The sequence below is a fragment of the Pituophis catenifer genome, unplaced genomic scaffold, assembly GCF_029215685.1.
Source record: "Pituophis catenifer annectens isolate HBS135680 unplaced genomic scaffold, rPitCat1.0.hap2 SCAF_3, whole genome shotgun sequence".
Lineage (NCBI taxonomy): Eukaryota > Metazoa > Chordata > Lepidosauria > Squamata > Colubridae > Pituophis > Pituophis catenifer.
The window spans coordinates 59,784,638-59,806,588 of record NW_027256883.1 but is presented as its reverse complement, the minus strand read 5'-3'; the positions used below and the strand labels follow the sequence as shown (position 1 = coordinate 59,806,588).

The 21,951-nt window shown below is 34.8% G+C and overlaps 1 protein-coding gene across 1 annotated transcript in view; it reads right to left on the bottom strand.

Moving 5' to 3' along the window:
• Positions 1-353: 353 nt before the first annotated feature.
• CUNH18orf63 (chromosome unknown C18orf63 homolog) overlaps positions 354-21,951 on the bottom strand; it is a 34,491-nt gene continuing 12,893 nt past the window's right edge. The window contains exons 4-13 of the mRNA XM_070942425.1: positions 21,667-21,778; positions 20,127-20,168; positions 18,607-18,683; positions 17,465-17,574; positions 16,147-16,243; positions 15,964-16,040; positions 8,666-8,849; positions 4,710-4,788; positions 3,825-4,618; positions 354-413 (exon numbers count right to left, since the gene is read on the bottom strand). Of these exons, the coding sequence (XP_070798526.1) occupies positions 354-413; positions 3,825-4,618; positions 4,710-4,788; positions 8,666-8,849; positions 15,964-16,040; positions 16,147-16,243; positions 17,465-17,574; positions 18,607-18,683; positions 20,127-20,168; positions 21,667-21,778 (1,632 nt within the window). The remainder of the gene's footprint in view (positions 414-3,824; positions 4,619-4,709; positions 4,789-8,665; positions 8,850-15,963; positions 16,041-16,146; positions 16,244-17,464; positions 17,575-18,606; positions 18,684-20,126; positions 20,169-21,666; positions 21,779-21,951) is intronic.

Here is a 21,951-nt window from a genome sequence, read left to right as displayed (position 1 = left end):
TATTTTCAATGCAAATAATTTATAAGCATATGTATTACTTGCTCAGAGAATATCTGTTATTGGCAGCTTAGAAATTTAATCAGTAATTCTAATTTACACATAGAAGATATGTTGTATGAGTTGGGTTCTATCCACGAATTGGAGACTTATTTGTCTGTTTTAATGTGTATGGTTTCTTGACTGTGGGAAAAAAATTGGAACTTCGCCATTTTCTAATCATAAATTATTCAATCATGAAACAGGAAAAGCACAATATGAATTAAATACTTCAAGTCTTAAATGAAAACACCACCACCCTTTCATGGTTTAGTTTTGACAAACCTGCTGTTTATTTTCTCTCTTGCATCTTTTTTCTACTTTGATGATTTACTGGTTCTTGATTTCTTAGGTTTTGCATAACTTCGTTCTTTTTCCTGTCAATAAAATATATTAAGCACTAAAATAAATTATATTTACATTTAAGAAATCAAAATTGCTATCACAAATGTTATCTCTGTCTATTACTAATTTATGTTAAAATGTATATATGATTTTCCAATAATTGTTGGCTGATTATCATTCATTTGTCTATCAAAAGCTAAAATTTAAAAAGTAATCAAAGTATCAGTACATCTTAGGCCTAAAACTAAATATTTTACTATAACAAGCATATCAAAACTGTAGCTTAAATAAAAGCTGAATAAGCAGTGAAATGCATTTTGAGTATTTCCAAATTTATATAGGGAGATCCTTATACTATACTAACAAATCAATACTTAATAGTCTTAAAGAATATTAGGTATATTTCTTGTTAATATAAGTTTTATTCAAAAATATTTTATAATGTTCAATGGACACATCAAAGAAAGTTTAAAAGGAGATGGCTATGAATTTCATTAGGCTGATAGCAAGGCACATTTGCACATGTGATATGAACCTGGTCTAATGTCATCCCATTTGATTTATGTATGCGAAAGTAGTTTTGGGAACAGTAATATGATTTAAAGATGTGGGTGTCATGATGAATTATGAACCAAAAAATTGGATTTTTTTATCCCTATTTAGATCTGTGAATTTATTGAGCAAAAAAGAAGAGAGTGGAAAGACAAAAAAGAAAAGACAGTGCTGACCCAGATTTACAAAACTGGATTGATAACATATTTTCATTTCCTTCTTAGGAGCTGGCTCTTTATTCATGTAATGGAAAGTCTGATCAACATTATTTTGTGTACTCAAGGCTTAAAACTATATTTAAGGGGTTTTTTTTTTTTAAATCCTTTTTGTTACTTGTGTATAATTCCTCCCTTTTTGTATATAAATAAAAAACACAAAATCAGAATATGGAACAGGGAATGTGAATATGAATATTTGTGAACAAATATTTATAAAAGCTGTACAGTTATTTTTCAATTAGTCTTGTTTTAATCTATTTTATTTCATTCGTTACTATACATAATAATATTCACACTGGACTGGTTGATCCAAAATGATGTGGTTGCTTTTCTTGGGAAAACAGCTTAGTAAAACATTTTGAGACTGGACCTACTTCTTTCAGGCTTTCTCTCAGGCTATGAGGCTAAGACATCTTTGTTTATCTCAAAAGATGACCTATATAGAAGAAAGAATTTTAATTCTGCTAGTTCTATTGGACATGTTGGCATCTTTTGTTATGGTCAGTTATGATAACTTGAGCTGTCTGGTTGCGTTGGGCTTTGTGGTGGTTATTTTGCAGTGGCCCTGGTCTTTCTTGCTGGGACAAGAAGGTGGTTCTGGGGGGACAATGATTCAATATCTAGGCCAGTTATTAATACTATTCCACAATATAATTTAGCATTTACATGGAACTTCCAGGGATGGTCATCCATAATTCTAGAATAGAATGCCATCAATACACCAATAAGACCTAACTCTGCTATTCCATACTCTCTTATTTGAAGGGACCAATCAGTACCATTGAGCACTACCTACGAATAATGGGGCTACATGATGGAAAATAATTTGAAATTTAATGCGTAGAAGACAGATGGTCCCGGGGTAAGGAGAAAGCTGAATTCCCAAATTGAGATGTCTCTCCTCCACTGAACTGCGAGATTGTGGGTAGTAACTGTGATGTGGGGCATGTCTTGTACAATTATGCTTCCTGTGCCAGATGAAGTAAAGTGACAGTTATCTACGGCATGCTTTCTTGATGAATGCAGTTGCTTTATCTCTCTCTCTCTTTCTGTGTCTTTATTATTATTTATTATTAATCTTACATAGCTATAGCTTTTAAAACAATGCAGACTTTAATTCAGTGTAAAACTGCATAATGTTAATATTATTTTCCAAATACTTTTATAAACAGAATTTGGAATATCAATGACTTAATAAAGAGTAAATTTGAAAAACAAAATTGATCTAAAATGGTATATATGCTTTTAAATACCTTGGAAGTTTACACTGAAGTTTAAAAGTATATATAATGTACATTATATAGTTAAATGAATTATTGTGGTCATTCATTCTTATGCAACATGAAATAGTTTCCTTAGGATCAGCAATAGAAATCCAGGGAGTTACTTGCCAACACCAGGTTCTACAACTGGGGTGGGCTACAAATGTTTTGAACAATCTTGCAGCTCTTTGCTGTTTATCATCTTGGCTGATGCTGATCAGAGCTGAAATATCTACAAGATACCAGTTTGACATTCCTAGCTAGAACATTTTAATTCAATTCTACAACCTAACTGTTTTTAGGACATCAGCTATTAGACTGCATATTCATATCGGTATCGATTCATATAATGTTGATTTTCAAACAAACAAAAGATATTCCTAATAACCACTTTTTCTGTTTCTGTTTTTCTCTATATAAGACAATAGAAATTCAGAGAAAATTGGAAAAGTTCATGATTTTTCCAAGTTAGTTCCTAGGCCTGAAATTGATTCTGAATGTTAAATGTTTTTCAGTTGCACTGAACTTTTCTTCTTTGAAATATTGATAATGGTAATTAATGTATCCTAAAATTAAAAAGAAGTGTACAGCATGTTATAAAAATTTAAATTAGCCTTTATGAAAATTATACAAATTTCAAAAGTTATATCAACTAATATTTTCTGCCATCTAATGTCATAGTTTCTCTTAACTATTCTTATTAGAGTCAGTTTCTAAGATTTATTCATTTGTAACCTATAAAAGGAACTACATGAAAGGTAAGAAAGGGTTAATTTTATATCATGCTATTTCACAATCAATACTTTTAATTTAAGAAGCTCAGAGATTCTCATGATGTACAGGCCAGGAAGTTTTGTATCCTGGTGCTCACTGCCAATGCATTATCAATATCTAGTTCAGACCAATTTTTAAAGAAAAACCAATACATAACTTTTCTGTATAGCTCAGATACTCCCTTTTTATGACCCTGTAATCCCTTAGTTTGGGATAGAGTTCGGGCGACTGGATGAAGTTTACTGCTTACTGACCGGATTCCTCCCTGATGCCATGTGGAGTTTGCAGCAGATTTCTTGGCATCCTAGGAGAAAAACATCTGCTGCTACCTAGGATTGAACTTTCAACCTTCCAAGTGGGAGGTGAGAGTCTTCACCATTAGGCCACCATGCCCACTCTCTGTATATCTCAGATCTGATTGAATTAATTGACTTGATACATGTAGACCACATAAACAGTTTCATATGAAAAAGCAAGTGTCATGACAAATTTCTGGTTAAGCATGAGGAATAACATACTAAAAGTATATGCATGGAACTCAGCAGTCACATGCTTGCTTTTTATTCATTGTGTAAATCAGTATAATGAAAAGCTTGTGAGCTATCATTTTTACGTACATCTATATTATTTACTATACCTGCAGATGAGGTCTTAAGGTCTTAGTGATGTCTTGATAGGACACTGATTCTTTCCAATCTCTTTTTCTTTTGGATTTATTGGATGTTGTCAGCCCTTCAAATCCTGAACCGGTTAATCTGTAAGCATTTGTTTTTGTTTCCTTCATTGGATTTTGTATCTGATTCTGAAATACTCTGAGAGCTCCTTCAGCTATTTCATCAGTTTTCTTCGACCTCAGAAGATTCTGACCTGCACTGAGATGTGCAGGTTTATTCAAAAGCTGACAGATGCTTGCTGTTTGATGCTTTGATTGGTTATCAGCAGATATCAAAGAAAAATGTAGCTTTGTAGCTTTGGTTTTATTGGAATGTTTGGTTAAAACTGTTCCATTAGGTAAAGGGAAGTTTAACAGATAACCAACATCTTTATTTTCTTCTTTTAATACAAATTTGTTAGCTCTAATATTTTTTCTCATCTTCTGAGAAACGCTTTTATTTGTAACATTTTGAAATGATGTATCAGGTAGTGATTTGTTAATCTGATCTGCATTTGGGCTGAATACAGCTGATTTAGCAACTGCATGATCTGTTACTAGTTTTGATAAATCTTTTGAAACATTTTTCCTTTTCTTTTCATTGATTCTTTTAGTGAACTGCCTATCCATTTGCAATAACTTTCCTCTGAAAATGGGTATGATCCTCTTGGTGTCATTTGATTTCAATGTTGAACCAGTATTTTCTGAGGTTTTCCACTGTTGTCCAATATTGTTTTTGTTTCCTACTCCACCATGCTCATCATCTGCAGAAGTATATCCTATTTAAAGAAAACATCAGTTTTCAGATGGTTGACTTTAAGCTCCACCTTGTGGCTATTATTTATAGTACATGCTTAAAGTTTGAAATACCTTTCTTTGGAACTATTTGAGTCAAAGGTACCTTGCAGTTCCTTCCTACAGTAAGGTTGGCTGGTTTAGAGTTTACTTTCTAAAACACAGGAACCAAATAAAACAATTTGAATCACATTACACATCACTAATTAATTTTATATATAATTGTAAATATTTTGGAATTAACAATTATAACTGAATAATGCAATACCAGAAAATTAATATGGTAAGAAATGTAATTTTCTAGATATTAGTAACACATAAAATCTTCTCATAAAAATTGACACTGGATAAAAATCCATTCAAATGGACCTGTACGTTTTATTGAGAGAATGAAAGTGAACAATAATTCAATTCCATATCAACTGTATTGGAATGAACAATTATACAGATAGTCTTTGAGCTACAAGTTACAACCATTCATTCAATGACCGTTTGCAGTCAACGATGGGTGTTGAATGAAAGAACTTATGGTCATTCCTCAAAGTGCCTTCGTGATCAGGTGAACAAAATTTGGATGCTTGGCAACGAGTTTATATTTTTGACAGGCTGCAGTGTTCTGCTGTCATTGCCAATTTGCAACCTTCCTTGCTGGCTTCCCACAAGCAAAGTCAGTGGGGAAGCCAGTAAGGAAGATTCCAAGTTGCTTGAATAAGTTTCCTTCCCGGGGCCTTTCTTTATTCTCACTCCCTCTTTCCTGGCTTCACTCACAGACACCCTGCACCTTCTTTCCTTTGCCTCCCTACACTTGCACACATGTATGCTCCCTAGTCCCAGCTGATGTTTCCTCTCTTCTTCCTCCCACTGCTGATGTGGTGTGCCTGGCCTGGCTGGGTTGTGACTAGGCTTTGTGCTGCACTGGAGTACAGGGGCTGCGTTTTGCAGGCTTCATACATTGAAAAAGAAGAAAGGAAAGGAAGTAGCAGTTTTAAGCCACAGCATGCCCAAACACCTGTTTGCACAGAGATCCTGGATGGGGATGGATATATGCTGCCAAAAAAAAAAGAAAAAAAAAAGGAAAGAGCAATCAAAAGCAGGGAAACAGAGAGCTAAAAGGGCATAAATGGAAGGAAAATAGGGTTGCTACAATGACCGTGCCTTCTTTCAAAACTGGTGTAATTTCGAATGATCACTGAATTAATGGTCGGATGTCAAGGACTATCTATAATTCATTCTAGCTTCACTGCATTTGCTGGTATCAGCACTTTTCACTATAAAGCTATATTACCAAAAGTAAGATATAGAGGAATTTTCACATTACCCCTGGCAGTTATATCATAGAAAACATATTTTCTAAGCTGAATTACCTTGTTTCTACCATATAATAAAAATACTACTGCTAAACATTTCTGAATAAGATAACAAAGTTAAATTAAACCCCTTTAGCCTTGTTCAGATTGAATGCATTGATGTTTTCATTTCAGATTTCAGCACAGATCAGATATACCTGAATGGGCATGATACAGCATCTGTTTTCAAATTAAAGATGGGACAAGATGCTATCTACATACTGACAGCACCTTCAGTATCAATTCCATTTTTCATCACTGCTTGGTATGGTGAATTTCTTCCAGAAATATCTAGAATTCTTTGTTAACTAAGGCCAGATGGGAAGCTAGTTATATTCCCTTCTTCCCTGGAAGATCATCATGTAAAATGATGTAATCAAATTCCACCTCCATTCAGAAAATGTCAGGTTGTTTTTACTTTTGTGCCAGAAACAGTACTCATTAACTTTGAACTAAAAAAATGAAGAGAGGCATAACCTGCCTTCAATTACTAGCCAAAGATAGTACAGACACTTAAATGCTTCTTTTCATGTTTCCAACTTTCTTTTTTCATTCTTTTCCATTACTGTAACATGGTGAGATAATTATTTTATTTTTTAATTTTTGAGCATCACTGAAAAAAATATTAGGCAATGTATGCATTCTAAATTACTAAATCAATAGCAAGAGCCATCATGGTTTACTATTACCATCATATTTATACAATATAGATTTTAAAAATGGATGGAAAATAAAGTATAAGAATAGAAAATTGTCTCCTGTTTTGTAAGCATGCACTTTTAGACAAGCCCATATGTAAAACCTCAGAGCCACATCTGTAGAGAACAGGCAGTGCTAAACTGCAATGTGATCAACAGCTAATAGCTACAAGCAAACCCAACTGATTTAAGATACAATTCAACTGCAGTTTTTAGAAATTACTGAGTATCTATCCTTGTTATGGAATATCTCAAAATACCAATAAGCAGTTTTGTCAGCTCTTTCTTCCTTATTTCTATTACTCAAGACAACTTAGATTAGACTTGTAGCTGATTGCTATCTAATAATAATATTGGTACAAATCTCCATCTGGAAGTAATTAGTGCATAATTCTGCAAGGAAGTCATTTATTATTATTATTATTATTATTATTATTATTATTATTCAGGAGCTTTCTATAGAAAAATAAGTGGCATAGTAATCAGAATTTGCATTTAGCTAGTCCTTAAGGAATCATTTTAGCTATTTACGGATATACCAGTTACATCAGTGTTTTTCACAGCAAAAACACTGTGTCTGCTCTACGTGTTTACTATCACACTTTAGCTGCCTTCTCAATTATCATAATAAAGCATTAGAAAAGATATATTGAGAAAAATGAAGATAATTGACTATTTCAATGTTTAATTTATTTATTTATTTATTTTTCATATTTGTATACCGCCCTACTCCCGAAGGACTCAGGGCGGTGAACAGCCATAATAAATACAAATACATATAGAAGTTAAAAACTATTAAGAAACAGATTAAGTAATTTAGGCTCAAAGATTAAAAAACATCCAAATTTATCTAAAGAGGTTTAAAACCCAATTTAAAAGCCAGTTTAAAAGCCAATTAAAAAGGGAGAGTTAGGCCAGACCAGCTTGTTGGAATAGAAATGTTTTCAGGGCACAGCGGAATATGCGTAAGTCTTGGATGTTTCGTAACTCCGGGGGAAGCCCGTTCCAGATGGTAGGTGCCCCCACAGAAAAGGCTCTCCTCCTGGGGGCCGTCAGTCGACATTGTTTGGCCGACGGCATCCTGAGGAGTCCCTCTCTATGGGAGCGAACTGGTCGGTGAGAGGCTATTGGTGGCAGGAGGTGGTCTTGTAAGTACCCTGGTCCTGAGCCATGGAGCGCTCTAAAGATAGTAACCAAAACCTTGAAGCGCACCCGGAAGACCACTGGGAGCCAGTGCAGCTCGCGCAGGAGGGGGGTTACATGAGAGCGCCACATTGCTCCCATTACCACCCGCGCGGCCGCATTCTGGACCAGTTGGAGCCTTCGGGTGCTTCTCAAGGGGAGCCCCATGTAGAGAGCATTACAATAATCCAGGCGTGAGGTGACAAGGGTGTGAGTGACCATGCGTAACGAGTCCCGATCCAGAAAGGGATGCAACTGGCGAATCAGGCGAACCTGATAAAAAGTCCTCCTGGCTACGGCCGTCATATGCTCTTCAAAAGACAGTCGTGAGTCCAGGAGGATGCCCAAGTTGCGAACCCCATCTGTGGGGGCCAACGACTCGCCCCCAATAGTCAGAGATGGTGCCAACTGACTATATCGGGACGACGGAAACCACAGCCACTCGGTCTTGGATGGGTTGAGTCTGAGTTTGTTCCTCCCCATCCAGATCCGTACGGCCTCCAGGCACCGGGACATCACCTCGAGGGCATCATTGGGGTGGTCTGGGGTGGAGATGTACAGCTGGGTGTCATCAGCGTACTGATGGTACTTCACCCCAAAACCACGGATGATCTCACCCAGCGGCTTCACATAAATGTTGAATAGAAGGGGCGAGAGGACCGATCCTTGTGGCACCCCACATATAAGGGGCCTCGGGGTCGACCTCTGCCCCCCTGTCAACACAGACTGCGACATATAATATACATATAATCAAGTATATGCCAATAAATGATACACACATACACACTTACATATACAATATTACCTGAACAGATGCTGATATAAAATTGTTTGTAGTATACATTGCTTTCTGTGTCACCTTAAAAGGAAATCCACATATATGAGGAATGACAGTCTTCAGATCAGTAACAAAAGAATCTAAAATAGTTTCTAAATCCGCTCTAGGAAAGTACTGTATGGGCTGACTTCTGATGCAACTGGAAGGATATCTGAATCATTATTAAGGAATGAAATAAATAATTTGACAAATTGATATTAAAAAGCATCAGGTTTACCATAGGCTCAATTTCTTGAATGATAGGAGTTCATTAAAGTCACGAGAGCAAGTAAAATCTGCTACAGGTACTTTCTGCACAAAGTCAGTGAAATGAATGTGAACTTCAGAAAAACTTGCCCATGTTTCATTTGTTTCAGCAGAGTCTGTTCGGGAATAAGCTCATTATTTGATGGTTAAGTTTAAATGTAGGTATTGGAGGAAGGGAAATAAGAGTTTATAGGATTTGGAGGGTCTAAGGATCCACTGGTACAGCAAAATTTGCTAGGTGAAGTTGTGTGGTTTATGTGTAATTGACGGACTGGGCCAATAAGAGAAAAACAGGAATTTGGAATGAAGTTGAGCAGAGGTAGCAGTGGTAATACTGTTTTTTTTTTTTTTATATATATTTTATTTTTTATTGAAAAAGTTTTAAAAAAACAAACATATTTTCCCCACAACCCCCCATCACCCCCCACAACCCCCCCTCCCCCTCCCCGACTTCCCAGAGCAGAACACAAGGTATTTCTATTGATCTCTAACAATAATCTAAATTGCATAACCAATCATTAAACTAACATCCCTAAAAAAAAAAATTCTTAACCCCCCATATATAAAATCCCATTTCTTAAACATAATACTTCTAATGTCACTTATATAACGCTTATACAAATAAAAGAAATCATTCATAAGCTATTTGATATTTTTTGGTCTGATACTTATTTTGTATATAATCAATCCATCTTCTCCAGTCCTGTATGTACCTTTCTTGTGTGTGATCCTTCAGATATGCTGAAATTTTAGCCATTTCAGCTAAATTAGTTACTTTCAGTATCCATTCACCAATAGTAGGCAAAAAGTCCTTCTTCCAGTATTGTGCTACCAACAATCTTGCTGCTGTTATCAAGTTCAAAATCAATTTAGTCTCTGCAACTGTACAGTCCGTAGTTATACCCAATAAGAACAACTGTGGAGTAAATTTCAGTCTCTTTTTGAGAATATTCTGGATCACCCACCAAATCTTTATCCAAAATGCTTTGATTTTTCTACAAGTCCACCATATATGATAATAAGTTGCATCATCACAGTCACATCTCCAACATTTAGCTTGCACATTAAAATACATACATGATAATTTTTTAGGATCTAAATGCCATCTATAAAACATTTTATAAAAATTTTCTCTTAAATTTTGTGCTTGTGTAAACTTCACATTTCTAATCCAAATCTTTTCCCAAGTTTCCATCATTACTGGCTCTTGAAAATTTTGTGCCCATTTAATCATACAGTCTTTAACCAATTCTGTCTCAGAATCTATTTCCAATAAAGCATTATACAACCTTTTAATATGCATTTGTTTTTGATCTCTAATTTGTTTTACCAAATTCTCTTCATTTTGCACAAAGCCAGTTTTTTGATCTTCCTTCCATCTAGCTTGAAGTTGACCATACTGAAACCATGTATAAATTATACCTTCTTCTCTCAGTGTATCTAAAGATTTCAAATACATTGCCCCCCTTTCCATAATAAGAAGCTCTTTATAAGTAATCACCTCCTGTTTTTGTTCTATACTTATATTTTCTATTGCATGTCTAGGATTTGCCCATAAAGGTATCTTATAATTTAACTTATATTGATATTTTTTCCAAACCCTTAACAAAGCATTTCTTAATATATGAACCTTAAATACTTTATCCACTTTTTTGTCATATAACAAATAGGCATGCCATCCATATAACAAATCATAACCTTCTAAATTCAAAATTCTCCTCTCAGTTAAATTAAACCAATCACTGATTTGTGATAGAACCGCTGCTTCATAATATAATCTTAAATTAGGCATTTTAAGACCCCCTCTTTCACGTGTATCTTGTATAATTTTCATTTTTATTCTGGGTTTTTTCCCTGCCCAAATAAAAGTATTAACACCTTTCTGCCATTCTCTCAGATTTTCATCTTTCTTAAGCACAGGTATCATTTGGAACAGAAATAAAAATCTAGGTAAAACATTCATTTTAATTGCGGCAATTCTTCCCAATAAAGACAACTGTAATTTTTTCCAATTTTCCATATCCTTCTGTACCTTCTGCCAAAGTACCTCATAATTATTTTTGTATAATTTTGTATTTGAAGCTGCTATGTATACCCCTAGATATTTAACCTTTTTAACTATTTCAAAATCTATTAATCTTGCTAATTTGTCTCTTTCAAATGTAGTCATATTTTTAACTATCATCTTTGTCTTATGTGAATTAACTTTAAATCCTGATACCTTCCCATATTGATTAATTATATCCAATATGTATGGAGCCGACTCTGTAGGTTGAGATAAGGTAATAACCAAATCATCTGCAAAGGCTCTTAATCTATAATCTTGTTGTCTAATTACAATACCCTTCAGTTTTTGTGAATCACGTATCTTATTCAGTAATACCTCCAAAGTCAGAATAAATAATAATGGGGACAGAGGACACCCCTGTCTTGTTCCTTTCTCAATTTTAAAAGCCTCTGTTAAACCTCCATTAACTATGATTTGTGCTGATTGCTGCTGGTATATCGCTCTAATTGATTGTGTAAAATATTCCCCAAAGCGCATTTTCTCTATTATCTTAAACAAAAATTGCCAGTTCAAACGATCAAATGCCTTCTCTGCATCCAAGAATATAAACGCTGCAGGGACTTGGTTATTTTTTTCCAAATATTCCAATAAGTTTACAATTTGTCTAACATTGTATCTCATTTGTCTACCTTTTATAAACCCTGATTGATCACTGTGAATTATTTGTTGCATAACTGGCATTAGTCTATTGGCTAATATTTTAGCAAAAATCTTATAATCAGTATTCAGAAGTGAAATTGGCCTAAAATTCTCCGGTTTAATGGAATTTCGATCCTCCTTTGGAATTAATGAAACAAAGGCTGTTTTCCAAGAGGGTGGTACTCCTCCTCCTAATTGTATCTTATTAAATAAATTTTTTAGTGGTTCTAACATTTCGGATTGTAAGTGTTTATAATAAACAGCTGTTAGTCCATCTGTTCCCGGAGCCTTACCTATTTTTAATTGTTTAATTGCTCCAACAATTTCCTCAGAAGTTATTGGCTGATTCAATCTATCTCTCTGTTCCAACGTTAATTCAGGAATCTCCATCTTTAGATATCTATCAATATCAACATCTCGAATTGCATCTTTGGCATATAGTTTTGTGTAAAACTCCAAAAAAGCCTTTTTTATTAAATTCTGTTGATAAATCTCTTTACCTCTAAATTCTATTTTATCTATAATACGTGATTTCTGTTTTTTCCTCATCGTGTAAGCCAACCATCTCCCAGGTTTATTAGCATTGCAAAATGTGTTATGTCTGGCATATTGTATGCTAGTTGCTACTTGCCCCGCCATTAACATATTAAATTGCTGTCTTAAAATATTAATCATATCTTTTGCCTTTTTATCTCCTGGATTAATTATAAGTAATTGTTCTTTCTTTTTAATTTCCTCCTCTATCTCTTTCCGTCTATTTTGTTGTTTTAATCTATGTTTATTATTCAAAAAGATTAATGTTCCTCTCATATAAGCCTTACACGCATCCCATACCATCTCCATCGATGTTCCTTTATTCATATTATTAATAAAAAATTCTTTCATTTGTTTTTTAAGCTCACACAGATTGTCTTCATATCTAAATAAATTCTCATTTAGCCTCCAAGACCTCCTTTCCCCTCTCTCCTGCTCTAATTCCACCCAAACTGGGCTATGATCAGTTAAAGTTCTTGGACATATCTTCGTACTCTTCACCCTAGAAAAAAGATCGTTTGTAATTAATATAAAGTCAATCCTCGAAAAAGATTGGTGCCTGTCTGAGAAAAAAGTAAAATCACTCTCCAATACGTTCCTTTCTCTCCAAACGTCTCTAAGCTCCATATCCTCCAAAATATCAAAAAAAGATTTAGGCAACTTAGCACGCATGGAGATCTTGGAAAGACTTTTTTTATCTTTCTGGGTATCTAATACCCCATTCCAATCACCCATTAAAAATAAGGATCTATAGTCCCATTGTAGTATTTTAGTATGTAAAAGTTTGTAAAATTTATCTTGTTGTTGATTAGGTGCATATACTCCAATTACAAGCAGCTTCCCACTCTGTGTTATTAATTCAATTGCGATATATCTACCTTGAGTATCAGCCTCAATTAAATTGGCCACTAAGCCTCTTTTAACATATATTACTAGGCCGTTTTTCTTTTCTGGTGCTGATGCCACAAAATGTGTACCTAATTTCGAATTTATCAGGTACTTTTGATCTGAAGATTTAATATGCGTTTCTTGCAAACAAATAACATCGTTCTGAAATTGCTTCAAATAATGAAATATTTTCTTTCTTTTTTGTGGAGAATTTAAACCGTTAACATTCCAAGATAGAAATTTATTTGCCATCTCTGGGCGTTCCAAGCTTCGAGAGCATCAGCTGAACCTCCTCCGCCATTTTAGACTTCGGCCTAGCTCCTCCCACAGCTTGCGTTTTTTGGGCTTGTTGAGTTGGATCTTGAGGCTGTTGCGCCATATGTTGTTTATAGGTAGCCCTTGTCAGTCGTTGATCTTTTGGCAGCTGAATCATCGTTAATGACTCCAAAGTTGGTGGTGAACCCCCAGTCAGTAATGGATCTTCTTCCAGAATAGCTCCTCCAGCTAATACTTGAGCATAGGTTTGTGGTTGCCCTCCATCTTTCTCTTGTTGAGTAATTTCCAATTGCTTTCTAGCACCCCCTGGTGAGGGTGGCCTTCCAGCCTTTAAAACATTGGCATAAAAATCTTTTGCTTTTCCAACTGTGTTTAAGCGATGTCTTTGCCCAGCGTATGGCACTATTATCCCAAATGGGACATCCCATCTGTACTGAATTTGCTGGTTTCTTAGTTCGTTCACCAAAAAGCCAAACTGCTTTCTATCTCTTAACATTTTAGGAGGAAGCTCTTTCAGGACCACCAGCTCTTGTCCTTCCACTTTAATCTTATTTCTATAAGACGCTTGCAAAATATCATTTCTAACTCTCCTTGTTGTAAAATAGATCACCACATCTCTTGGTAGCTGCTTTTGTTTTGCCAGCCAGGAGTTGACCCTGTAAATTTTGTCCATTTGAATTGCCACATCTGCTGGCCTTTCTGGAATCAGCTCTGCTAAAGCATTGGAACAAACATCATTTAAATTTTCACCACTCTTTTCTTTCAAACCTCTCAGCCTCAGGGCAAATTCCATTGACCTGTACTGTAACATAACCATCTCGTCATCCACTTTCTCTGTCTGTATCATAACCTCTCCCAGTTTAGTTGCAATCTCCAAATTAGCATCATCAATTTCCCGCACTCTCTCCTCAATCTTTAACATGTGAGTAGCCAGTCCTGAAACTGCAAAGACAATATCATCTCTTATTTCATCATGTTTTTCCTCCACCACACTTGTAAGTTTCTTTAACTCCTCTGAAAATCCTTTCATCATTTCTGTCTGATTATTCAGGGCACCCATTATAAATTCTTTAAGGTCTTGTGACTGTGTATCAGCCGGAAGTTGTTGTTTTTGAGTCACTACAGGGGAACCTCCTCCCCCTTTAGAAGTTGGTGGCTTTAGTTGTTTAGCAGCCATTTTATTTAAAAAAAAGGTTTTCCTTTTACGGCCAGAAAATCTTGTAGACAGTCTTAGAAAGTATATCCCAAAGTTTTTCCAAAATAAACAATCCTCTCTTCAAACTATACTCAAAGCCCAGTAGTTTTCTCTTCAGGCAGAGGGCTATTAACAAACAGTTTCCTTCTAACTTTCACTTTCCCTTCCGCCCATAACAAAGGCTTCCTCCCAGCCTCCAGCTCCAGAGAGCTCCGTTTGCAACAATGTATTCACAGAGTTAAGTTCTGTTTCTCTTAAAAAGCTTGCACTCTTGCTTCCGCTCTGTCTGCCTTGTTGAAAATCATTAAAACTCACTGTTTGCCGGCAGAATTGGACGCAGACGTCTTGCTCTGAAGACAGAGGCACCAGCGATCCGGAGCGATGGGAGGGGTGAACTGGGGAGCTCTCACCCTCCGAGTCCCTGGAGTTAATCCAGTGACTATCGGGGAGCTCTACCCACCCCCTCCGGCTCTCCTCTCCTTCTTTGCCCGAAGGAGAGTTTTTTCAAACCGCCGGACAGCTGTTTAGCGCTGTCAGGGCGGTTTTTACAGATCGGGTGGCTGGCGGTCTATGGAGACCGTCCTCGACGTCTGCGGAGCCACCGGAAGTTTATACTGTTCTGTGGTGGGGATGAAGTGTGCAGAGTTTAACTGGCCGCAATTAGGTACGTCTCAGCAACATTGGCAACAACATTGTAGTAAGTAAATATAGCTGCTGCCAAATGTAATCTAAACTTCTGGTTAACTGTGCAACTGCCCATAATAATGGCAAATCATTAGATACAGGTGGGGCATGAAACCTACAGCCATACAGCTTTGTCAGGGTTAAGCCAAAGTTAATTATTTGCATTCAGACTTGCATATTCTAAACCAGGGGTGTCGTCACGTGATATATCGTGACTTTTTCCCCCTTTGCTATACCGGGCATGGACATGGCCAGTCCATGATGCATCTGGTCCACAGGCCGCAAGTTTGACAGCCCTGCTCTAAACAAATTTTGAAGCCTTTTGCAGAACTTTCCAGTTAATTTAAAACTGACCATGATACAGAAAGTTGGAAGAAATAAATAAATGGATGGTATTTATACTTCACTACCTTCTGAAGAAAAATGGCTGCAGATGGGTTTCTATATACGAAAACACAAAATGCAGAGAATCTACAATTAGAGCACATAATTCTGCTTTAAGAAACTCAGTTTATATTGGGAAAAAAATGCAATATGCATTGATTTATTTTACATTTATCTCATCAAATGAGAGATAACTACAAATGTTTATTTTTCATGTGGTAAGAGACAAATATTTAACTTTACAACAAATATTCAGTAAAGGAGTATTTTAATAGCATATCTTCATATTATAATCTTGGCTCAAGTTCCTAAGAAGGCCCCACATGAAAATAAATAAAACATAAAAGATATGTAAAGAATTGTTCTCCTATTAGTTTGAAATAAATGCTGAAATACGTCTGTGAATCCTCTGGCAGAAGGTAGCCATACTAAAGATAAAATATATACATAAGATAATACATAGTAATTATTTTGTCAATTGATTTATTATTTATCAATGAATGGTAAAAAAATTTTTGGTAAGTATACTCTTACTAGATTTTTCCAATGTAGCTGTAGATCACTGTATGAATGAAATGGAGAATCAGGTGGAATTAAATGACTGATACTCATTATCTGACCCATTTTCATACTGGCAGAGATACAAAAAGAATATTAGAAAATTAGTATTAAGCGGTAGAAACCATAATTATGTAACAGATATTTTAAACTAGGTTTGAAAAATGTGGACTTCTATTACCCTAAAATAAGCTAAGAAATAGAATTCGACACATTTTATATCTTATTTAATGCAATATAGTCATAAGGAGGAAAAGTAGACACAGAATAAAATATATAGAAATAGAAAGCTGTAAATTTAAAATTATATTTATACGTATACATATACATATACATATACATATACATATATATATATAAATTAAATTATATATATATATATATATATATATATATATATATATATATATATATATATATAAAACTATATATATATATAGTTTAATTTATTATAAATCAGCATTTAGCATCTGAAAAGAGTAGACACATCTGGATTTAAACAATCCAAAAGCCTAAAACAAAAGTTAAAAGGAACACCAAGTTCTATGAACAGTTGCGCATCATAATTACTGGTACTAGATTACTGCAAATATTCAGGCTGATTAAGAGTTATGAGATACAGGATTGAGACTGCTTGCCTGGAAAATTCCATAAAAGAGGAATGATCTATAATTCAAATATGTCTATAAAGACATATCATAAAATAACAAAGTGACTATTTCCACTTCACCAATCCACTAAAGCAGAAACGTGGCTCAAGTGATATACCAACATCTGTCCCTCATTAGTATTACACATAGAACTAATGAAAAAGTCCTTTTGTAATAAGATATTGGAAATGAAGTTGGTAGAGGCAAGGCTGTTAAAAACCAAACCTGCATATAGATGACTGGAACTCCTTTGTAATTCCCAAATATGTTGCTTGACTATTGTTCTGGCATTTTTAAAATCCAAAGAAATAAACCATACAACTGAATTTTTTTCTGTAGGGTAGTTTTGTTCATAGATGTGAACTTGTCATTTAGAATGAAGTGTAAAGAACTAAAGATTATATTGAGTTTTCAAAAATGCCTGTTCAAATTTAAAGAAGATATTTGCTTTGTTATGTTACTACTCAAAGTAGTTTGTTTTTGAATTTGTATTAAAAAAAATAGTCTAAATATTCATAAAATTCTGAGAATGAAAAACTTTTCTCAGTGACTCCTATCACTAATATTTTTACTGCAATAAAATATATTGGAGGAAAAGTTTTGTTCATCTTAATACAATTCCTTGTAAAATATGAAAAACATACCTTGGTAAAACATAACACCAATTACTTAAAATAGAATATTCTGAAATGACTGCAGTAGTATCATTGTTAAAGTTCTTTAGGATGTTTGTTGAAATATCAAAATCTTCAAGCTAAAATAGAAAAAATCAATACAGCAATTTTTGAAAGGTTAAGTATAAAACTATAAAACAGAAAGTAATGTATTTTAAAATAATATTGCACAAAAGCTTTCATTAAGTTTTAGTTATTACAATACATTTGTACTGAAATTACATTTTAATAACTAAATCCCTTCATAAAAATAATGCTTTAAAATTAAGGGATGCCTAATTGTTTAATATAAAGTAGTTATTTAAATACTTTCAGACTTTGAAATTATTCTCAGTATGGATCTGTGATTTACAATTTACTGGAACAATATGCTTATTAAAATAAATTACAGCATTAAAAAAATGCATGTTTTTAAATTTAACTACCCGTTTTCTTTCTAATGAGTTAAAAATAACCAGTAAACCTTGATTGTGGTCATCATCAGAAATACCCCTATAGATTGTGTTGTTGGTGTTTTCTTTTCTTTTCTTTTTCTTTTTTGGTCCCTTCAAGTCAGTGTTGACTCTTGGAATATGCCTGGATTAGTCCCTGCAGTTTTTGTGGCAAGATTTCATGCCTGTTTACATGACTGAGGGTGAGTTACTGACCCAAGGTCATCCAGCTGGCTTTGGGCTTAAGGTAAGACTAGAACTCACACACTCCTGATTTTACATCTAATTAACTCTCTCAATACCTGAATATCCTTATTTTAAAATTTCAGTGATATATCAGAAACCACCAATACAACTCTTCAGTAAGATGAAAATTATGCCTGATAATTTTTGTATGCATTTAAGAGACGTGATGATATATTAAAAATACTTGTTTTCTTGGCAAATATTCACCCAATAATGTAATTATTAAAGAGAAATGTAAATATATATATATTCTTTAAACCATAAGAAAAAATATAATTTGGAGAAAATTGGAGAGACAGAAATTAAAAAGTGAGATGAATTGCTTAACAATTGTTGATTGTTCTGTTCTGTAAAAGAATCTTAAGTAGCCCTAGATACACAAGCACAATGACGCCCCATAAAGTGCAAATGTAAAAAGTTACATTATTTCTGTACCTCAGGTGGTGGTAAATATATCCTGCATATTTCCACACTGATGCAAAGTTGAGTTTCTGATACACTGATATCCACAACTGAAATAAAATTCATAACATTCAGTATACAGCATTTTTATATATCCCTATTTCCCCATAAGTGCATAAGACAAAAATTATACTGAATTCTAAAACAGGACTGACCAAGTGACTTAATGATCCATGTGTTTTGATAGATAAATTTATATGCCTAACAGTTGCTCAACTGATATCTGTACAATTGGCACAGGGGCCCCCCAAGGCTGTGTGCTCTCTCTACTCTATATACCAATGACTGCATCTCAAACGATCCATCTGTTAAACTACTGAAGTTCATAGATGACACAACAGTGATCGGTCTCATTCGCGACAATGATGAATCTTCATACAGACAGGAGATTGAACAACTAGCCTCGTGGTGCAACCAGAACAATCTGGAACTGAACACACTCAAAACCATAGAAATGGTGGTAGACTTTAGGAGAAACACTCCCATACTACTACCTCTTACAATACTAGACAACACAGTATCAACAGTAGAGACCTTCAAATTTCTAGGTTCTACCATATCTCAAGATCTAAAATGGACATCTAACATCAAAAACGTCATCAAAAAAGCACAACAAAGAATGTTCTTTCTGCGCCAACTCAGAAAGCTCAAACTGCCCAAGGAGCTGCTGATACAGTTCTACAGAGGAATTATTGAGTCTGTCATCTGCACCTCCATAACTGTCTGGTTTGGTTCTGCAACCCAACAAGACAGACACAGACTCCAGAGGATAATTAGAACTGCATAAAAAACAGTTACTACCAATCTGCCTTCCATTGAGGACCTGTATACTGCACGAGTCAAAAAGAGGGCTGTGAAAATATTTACAGACCCCTCATATCCTGGATATAAACTGTTTCAACTCCTACCCTCAAAACGACACTATAGAGCACTGCACACCAGAACAACTAGACACAGTTTTTTCCCGAAAGCCATCACTCTGCTAAACAAATAATTCCCTCAACACTGTCAAACTATTAAGTCTGCATTACTATTAATCTTCTCATCGTTCCCACCACCCATCTCCTTCTACTTATGACTGTATGACTGTAACCTTGTTGCTTGTATTCTTAGGGTTTATATTGACTCTTTCCTAATATGATTTGATTGCTTATTTGTACCCTATGACTATCCTTAAGTGTTGTACCTTATGATTCTTGATGAATATATCTTTTCTTTTATGTACACTGAGAGCATATGCACCAAGACAAATTCCTTGTGTGTCCAATCACACTTGGCCAATAAAAAATTCTATTCTGTTCTGTTCTGTTCTGTTCTGTTCTGTCCTGTCCTGTTCCATTCCTTTCCATTCCATTCTATCTCTGTAAGTTATATTTGATATACCATTGGTTTTCTTCATTCTTTTTTTTTTAACCAAGGGCATGTATAAAATATATCTAAGGTAATTCCAAGTCTTTAAGAGTGAGAAAAATATTTATTCATAATATACTTACCAACTGCATTTTGCTTTCCCATCTGTGACAAAAAATTTCTCCCTTAAAAATATGAAAGTGCTGTATTATAACTCACAATTAAAACTATACCAAAGCAATGTCTGATGAGGAAAATATGTTTATATTTTGTTATACATTGTTTATGTAGTGTTTGCTTCACAACATATACCTTATGTATTAAAGAGGAGTGTATTATTTGATAAATGGCCACAGGGAGAGAAGTATGATTGGCTCTGGGCAGTAGTTAACTCCACCTTGGGAGAGGGAATGGTCTCGTCAGTTCTTAAAGAGGCTTAAAGATCCACCTCTATGGCCTCCATAACTAAAGCTTGGAGTCAAAGTCCATTAACTAAGATGACATGCTCTGATCTTCTTGCATTCTGATCCAGGTTGTACGGCAAGAACCTAGAAGTTCTCTACTTGACTGGGCCTCCAATGTACTGGAGAAGGAGTCATGTCAGGTGGAAGCTTCTCATGAATGGCCATAAAAAATCATAGGGAAGATATAGGAACTAAGACAGTGGTCCAATTATCTGATGGTTCCTGGCAAAACAGCTGCCAGGTAAACTACATCACTGCTCCTGAACCTGCAAAACAACTACATCACTGCTCCTGAATCTGCTTTTTATAAACTCTAAATGTACCATCCTCAAATACATGTCATAACCTAGCTCAGCAATATTGAATCAGCTGAGGGATAATTAGGGATTTAGGTTGCAATTTCAAGAGGAAAGTGCAGATTTTAATAATATCCAAACATACTTGGGTTGACCATAATTACATACAAATAAAGCAATATTATGTATTACTCACACATAAATATAAAATATTGTGCAAACTTTCAGTTTTGAGGAATTTTCAGATATTATAAAGAATTGGAGGTAGAAGTGGCTGATCTTGAAATTATACAGTCTACATCTGAAATATTTTCAGAAATGAAGAATCAGTTGAAGAATTTGCTTTCTATTTTATGATGCCTGAACTGAGTCATTACTATGCTAATAGAGATTTCAATTGTTTTGCAAAGCAGAGGTAACCATTGACTTACAATTGGTTGTTTAGAACACACCCCAAAAGATACTTACAACGCAGATTTGAAGTTCTGATGGCCTCTGGTCAAGTGACCACATTTTGGGTGCTCAGGTGCTAATGGCCACATTTATGGCCATTAGCAGTGCCCCATGGATCCCATGATCATGATCCCATAATCATGATTTATGCTTTTGCTGGTGTTTACTTCTCATTTTTGGCAAAAAAAAAAACATCCACAGGGAACAATACTTTCATTTAATAACTATGGTGTTCACTTAACGGTTGCCGCCATAAAGGACATAAAATTGGCATAGTCACTTGATAAACCACCATAATGACCATCATGCATAATTACAGGATCAATTACCATTGTAAGTTGGGACTACCTGTAGTCAGATTTACTGAACAATATTGTAACAACTAAATCTAATAATAAATGTATGCATCATGCAGAAAATATCTAACACTATAAAAACATTTTCACTATTAAGAGGTTCCAAATAATTACCTTGTATCAACAAGTGACCCGCTTGGTTCCAGTTAGGGGCAAGTTTGGCTCTAAGAGTATAAGAAAGGCAGCCTTGAAAGATAGTTGGGGTAACTCTTTCCGGCATTCCTACCTAATAAATATACAAAGAAACAAAAACACATTGTATTGTATTTTCTCTTTGCAAACACTGTCTCCTTATGAAATTGAATATTATTATTATGGAAAACCTTACATTTAATCAAATGTAATCCATCTAGCAGAGCAAAATGTATTCTCCAATGATTAAGAGACAAACATAATAAC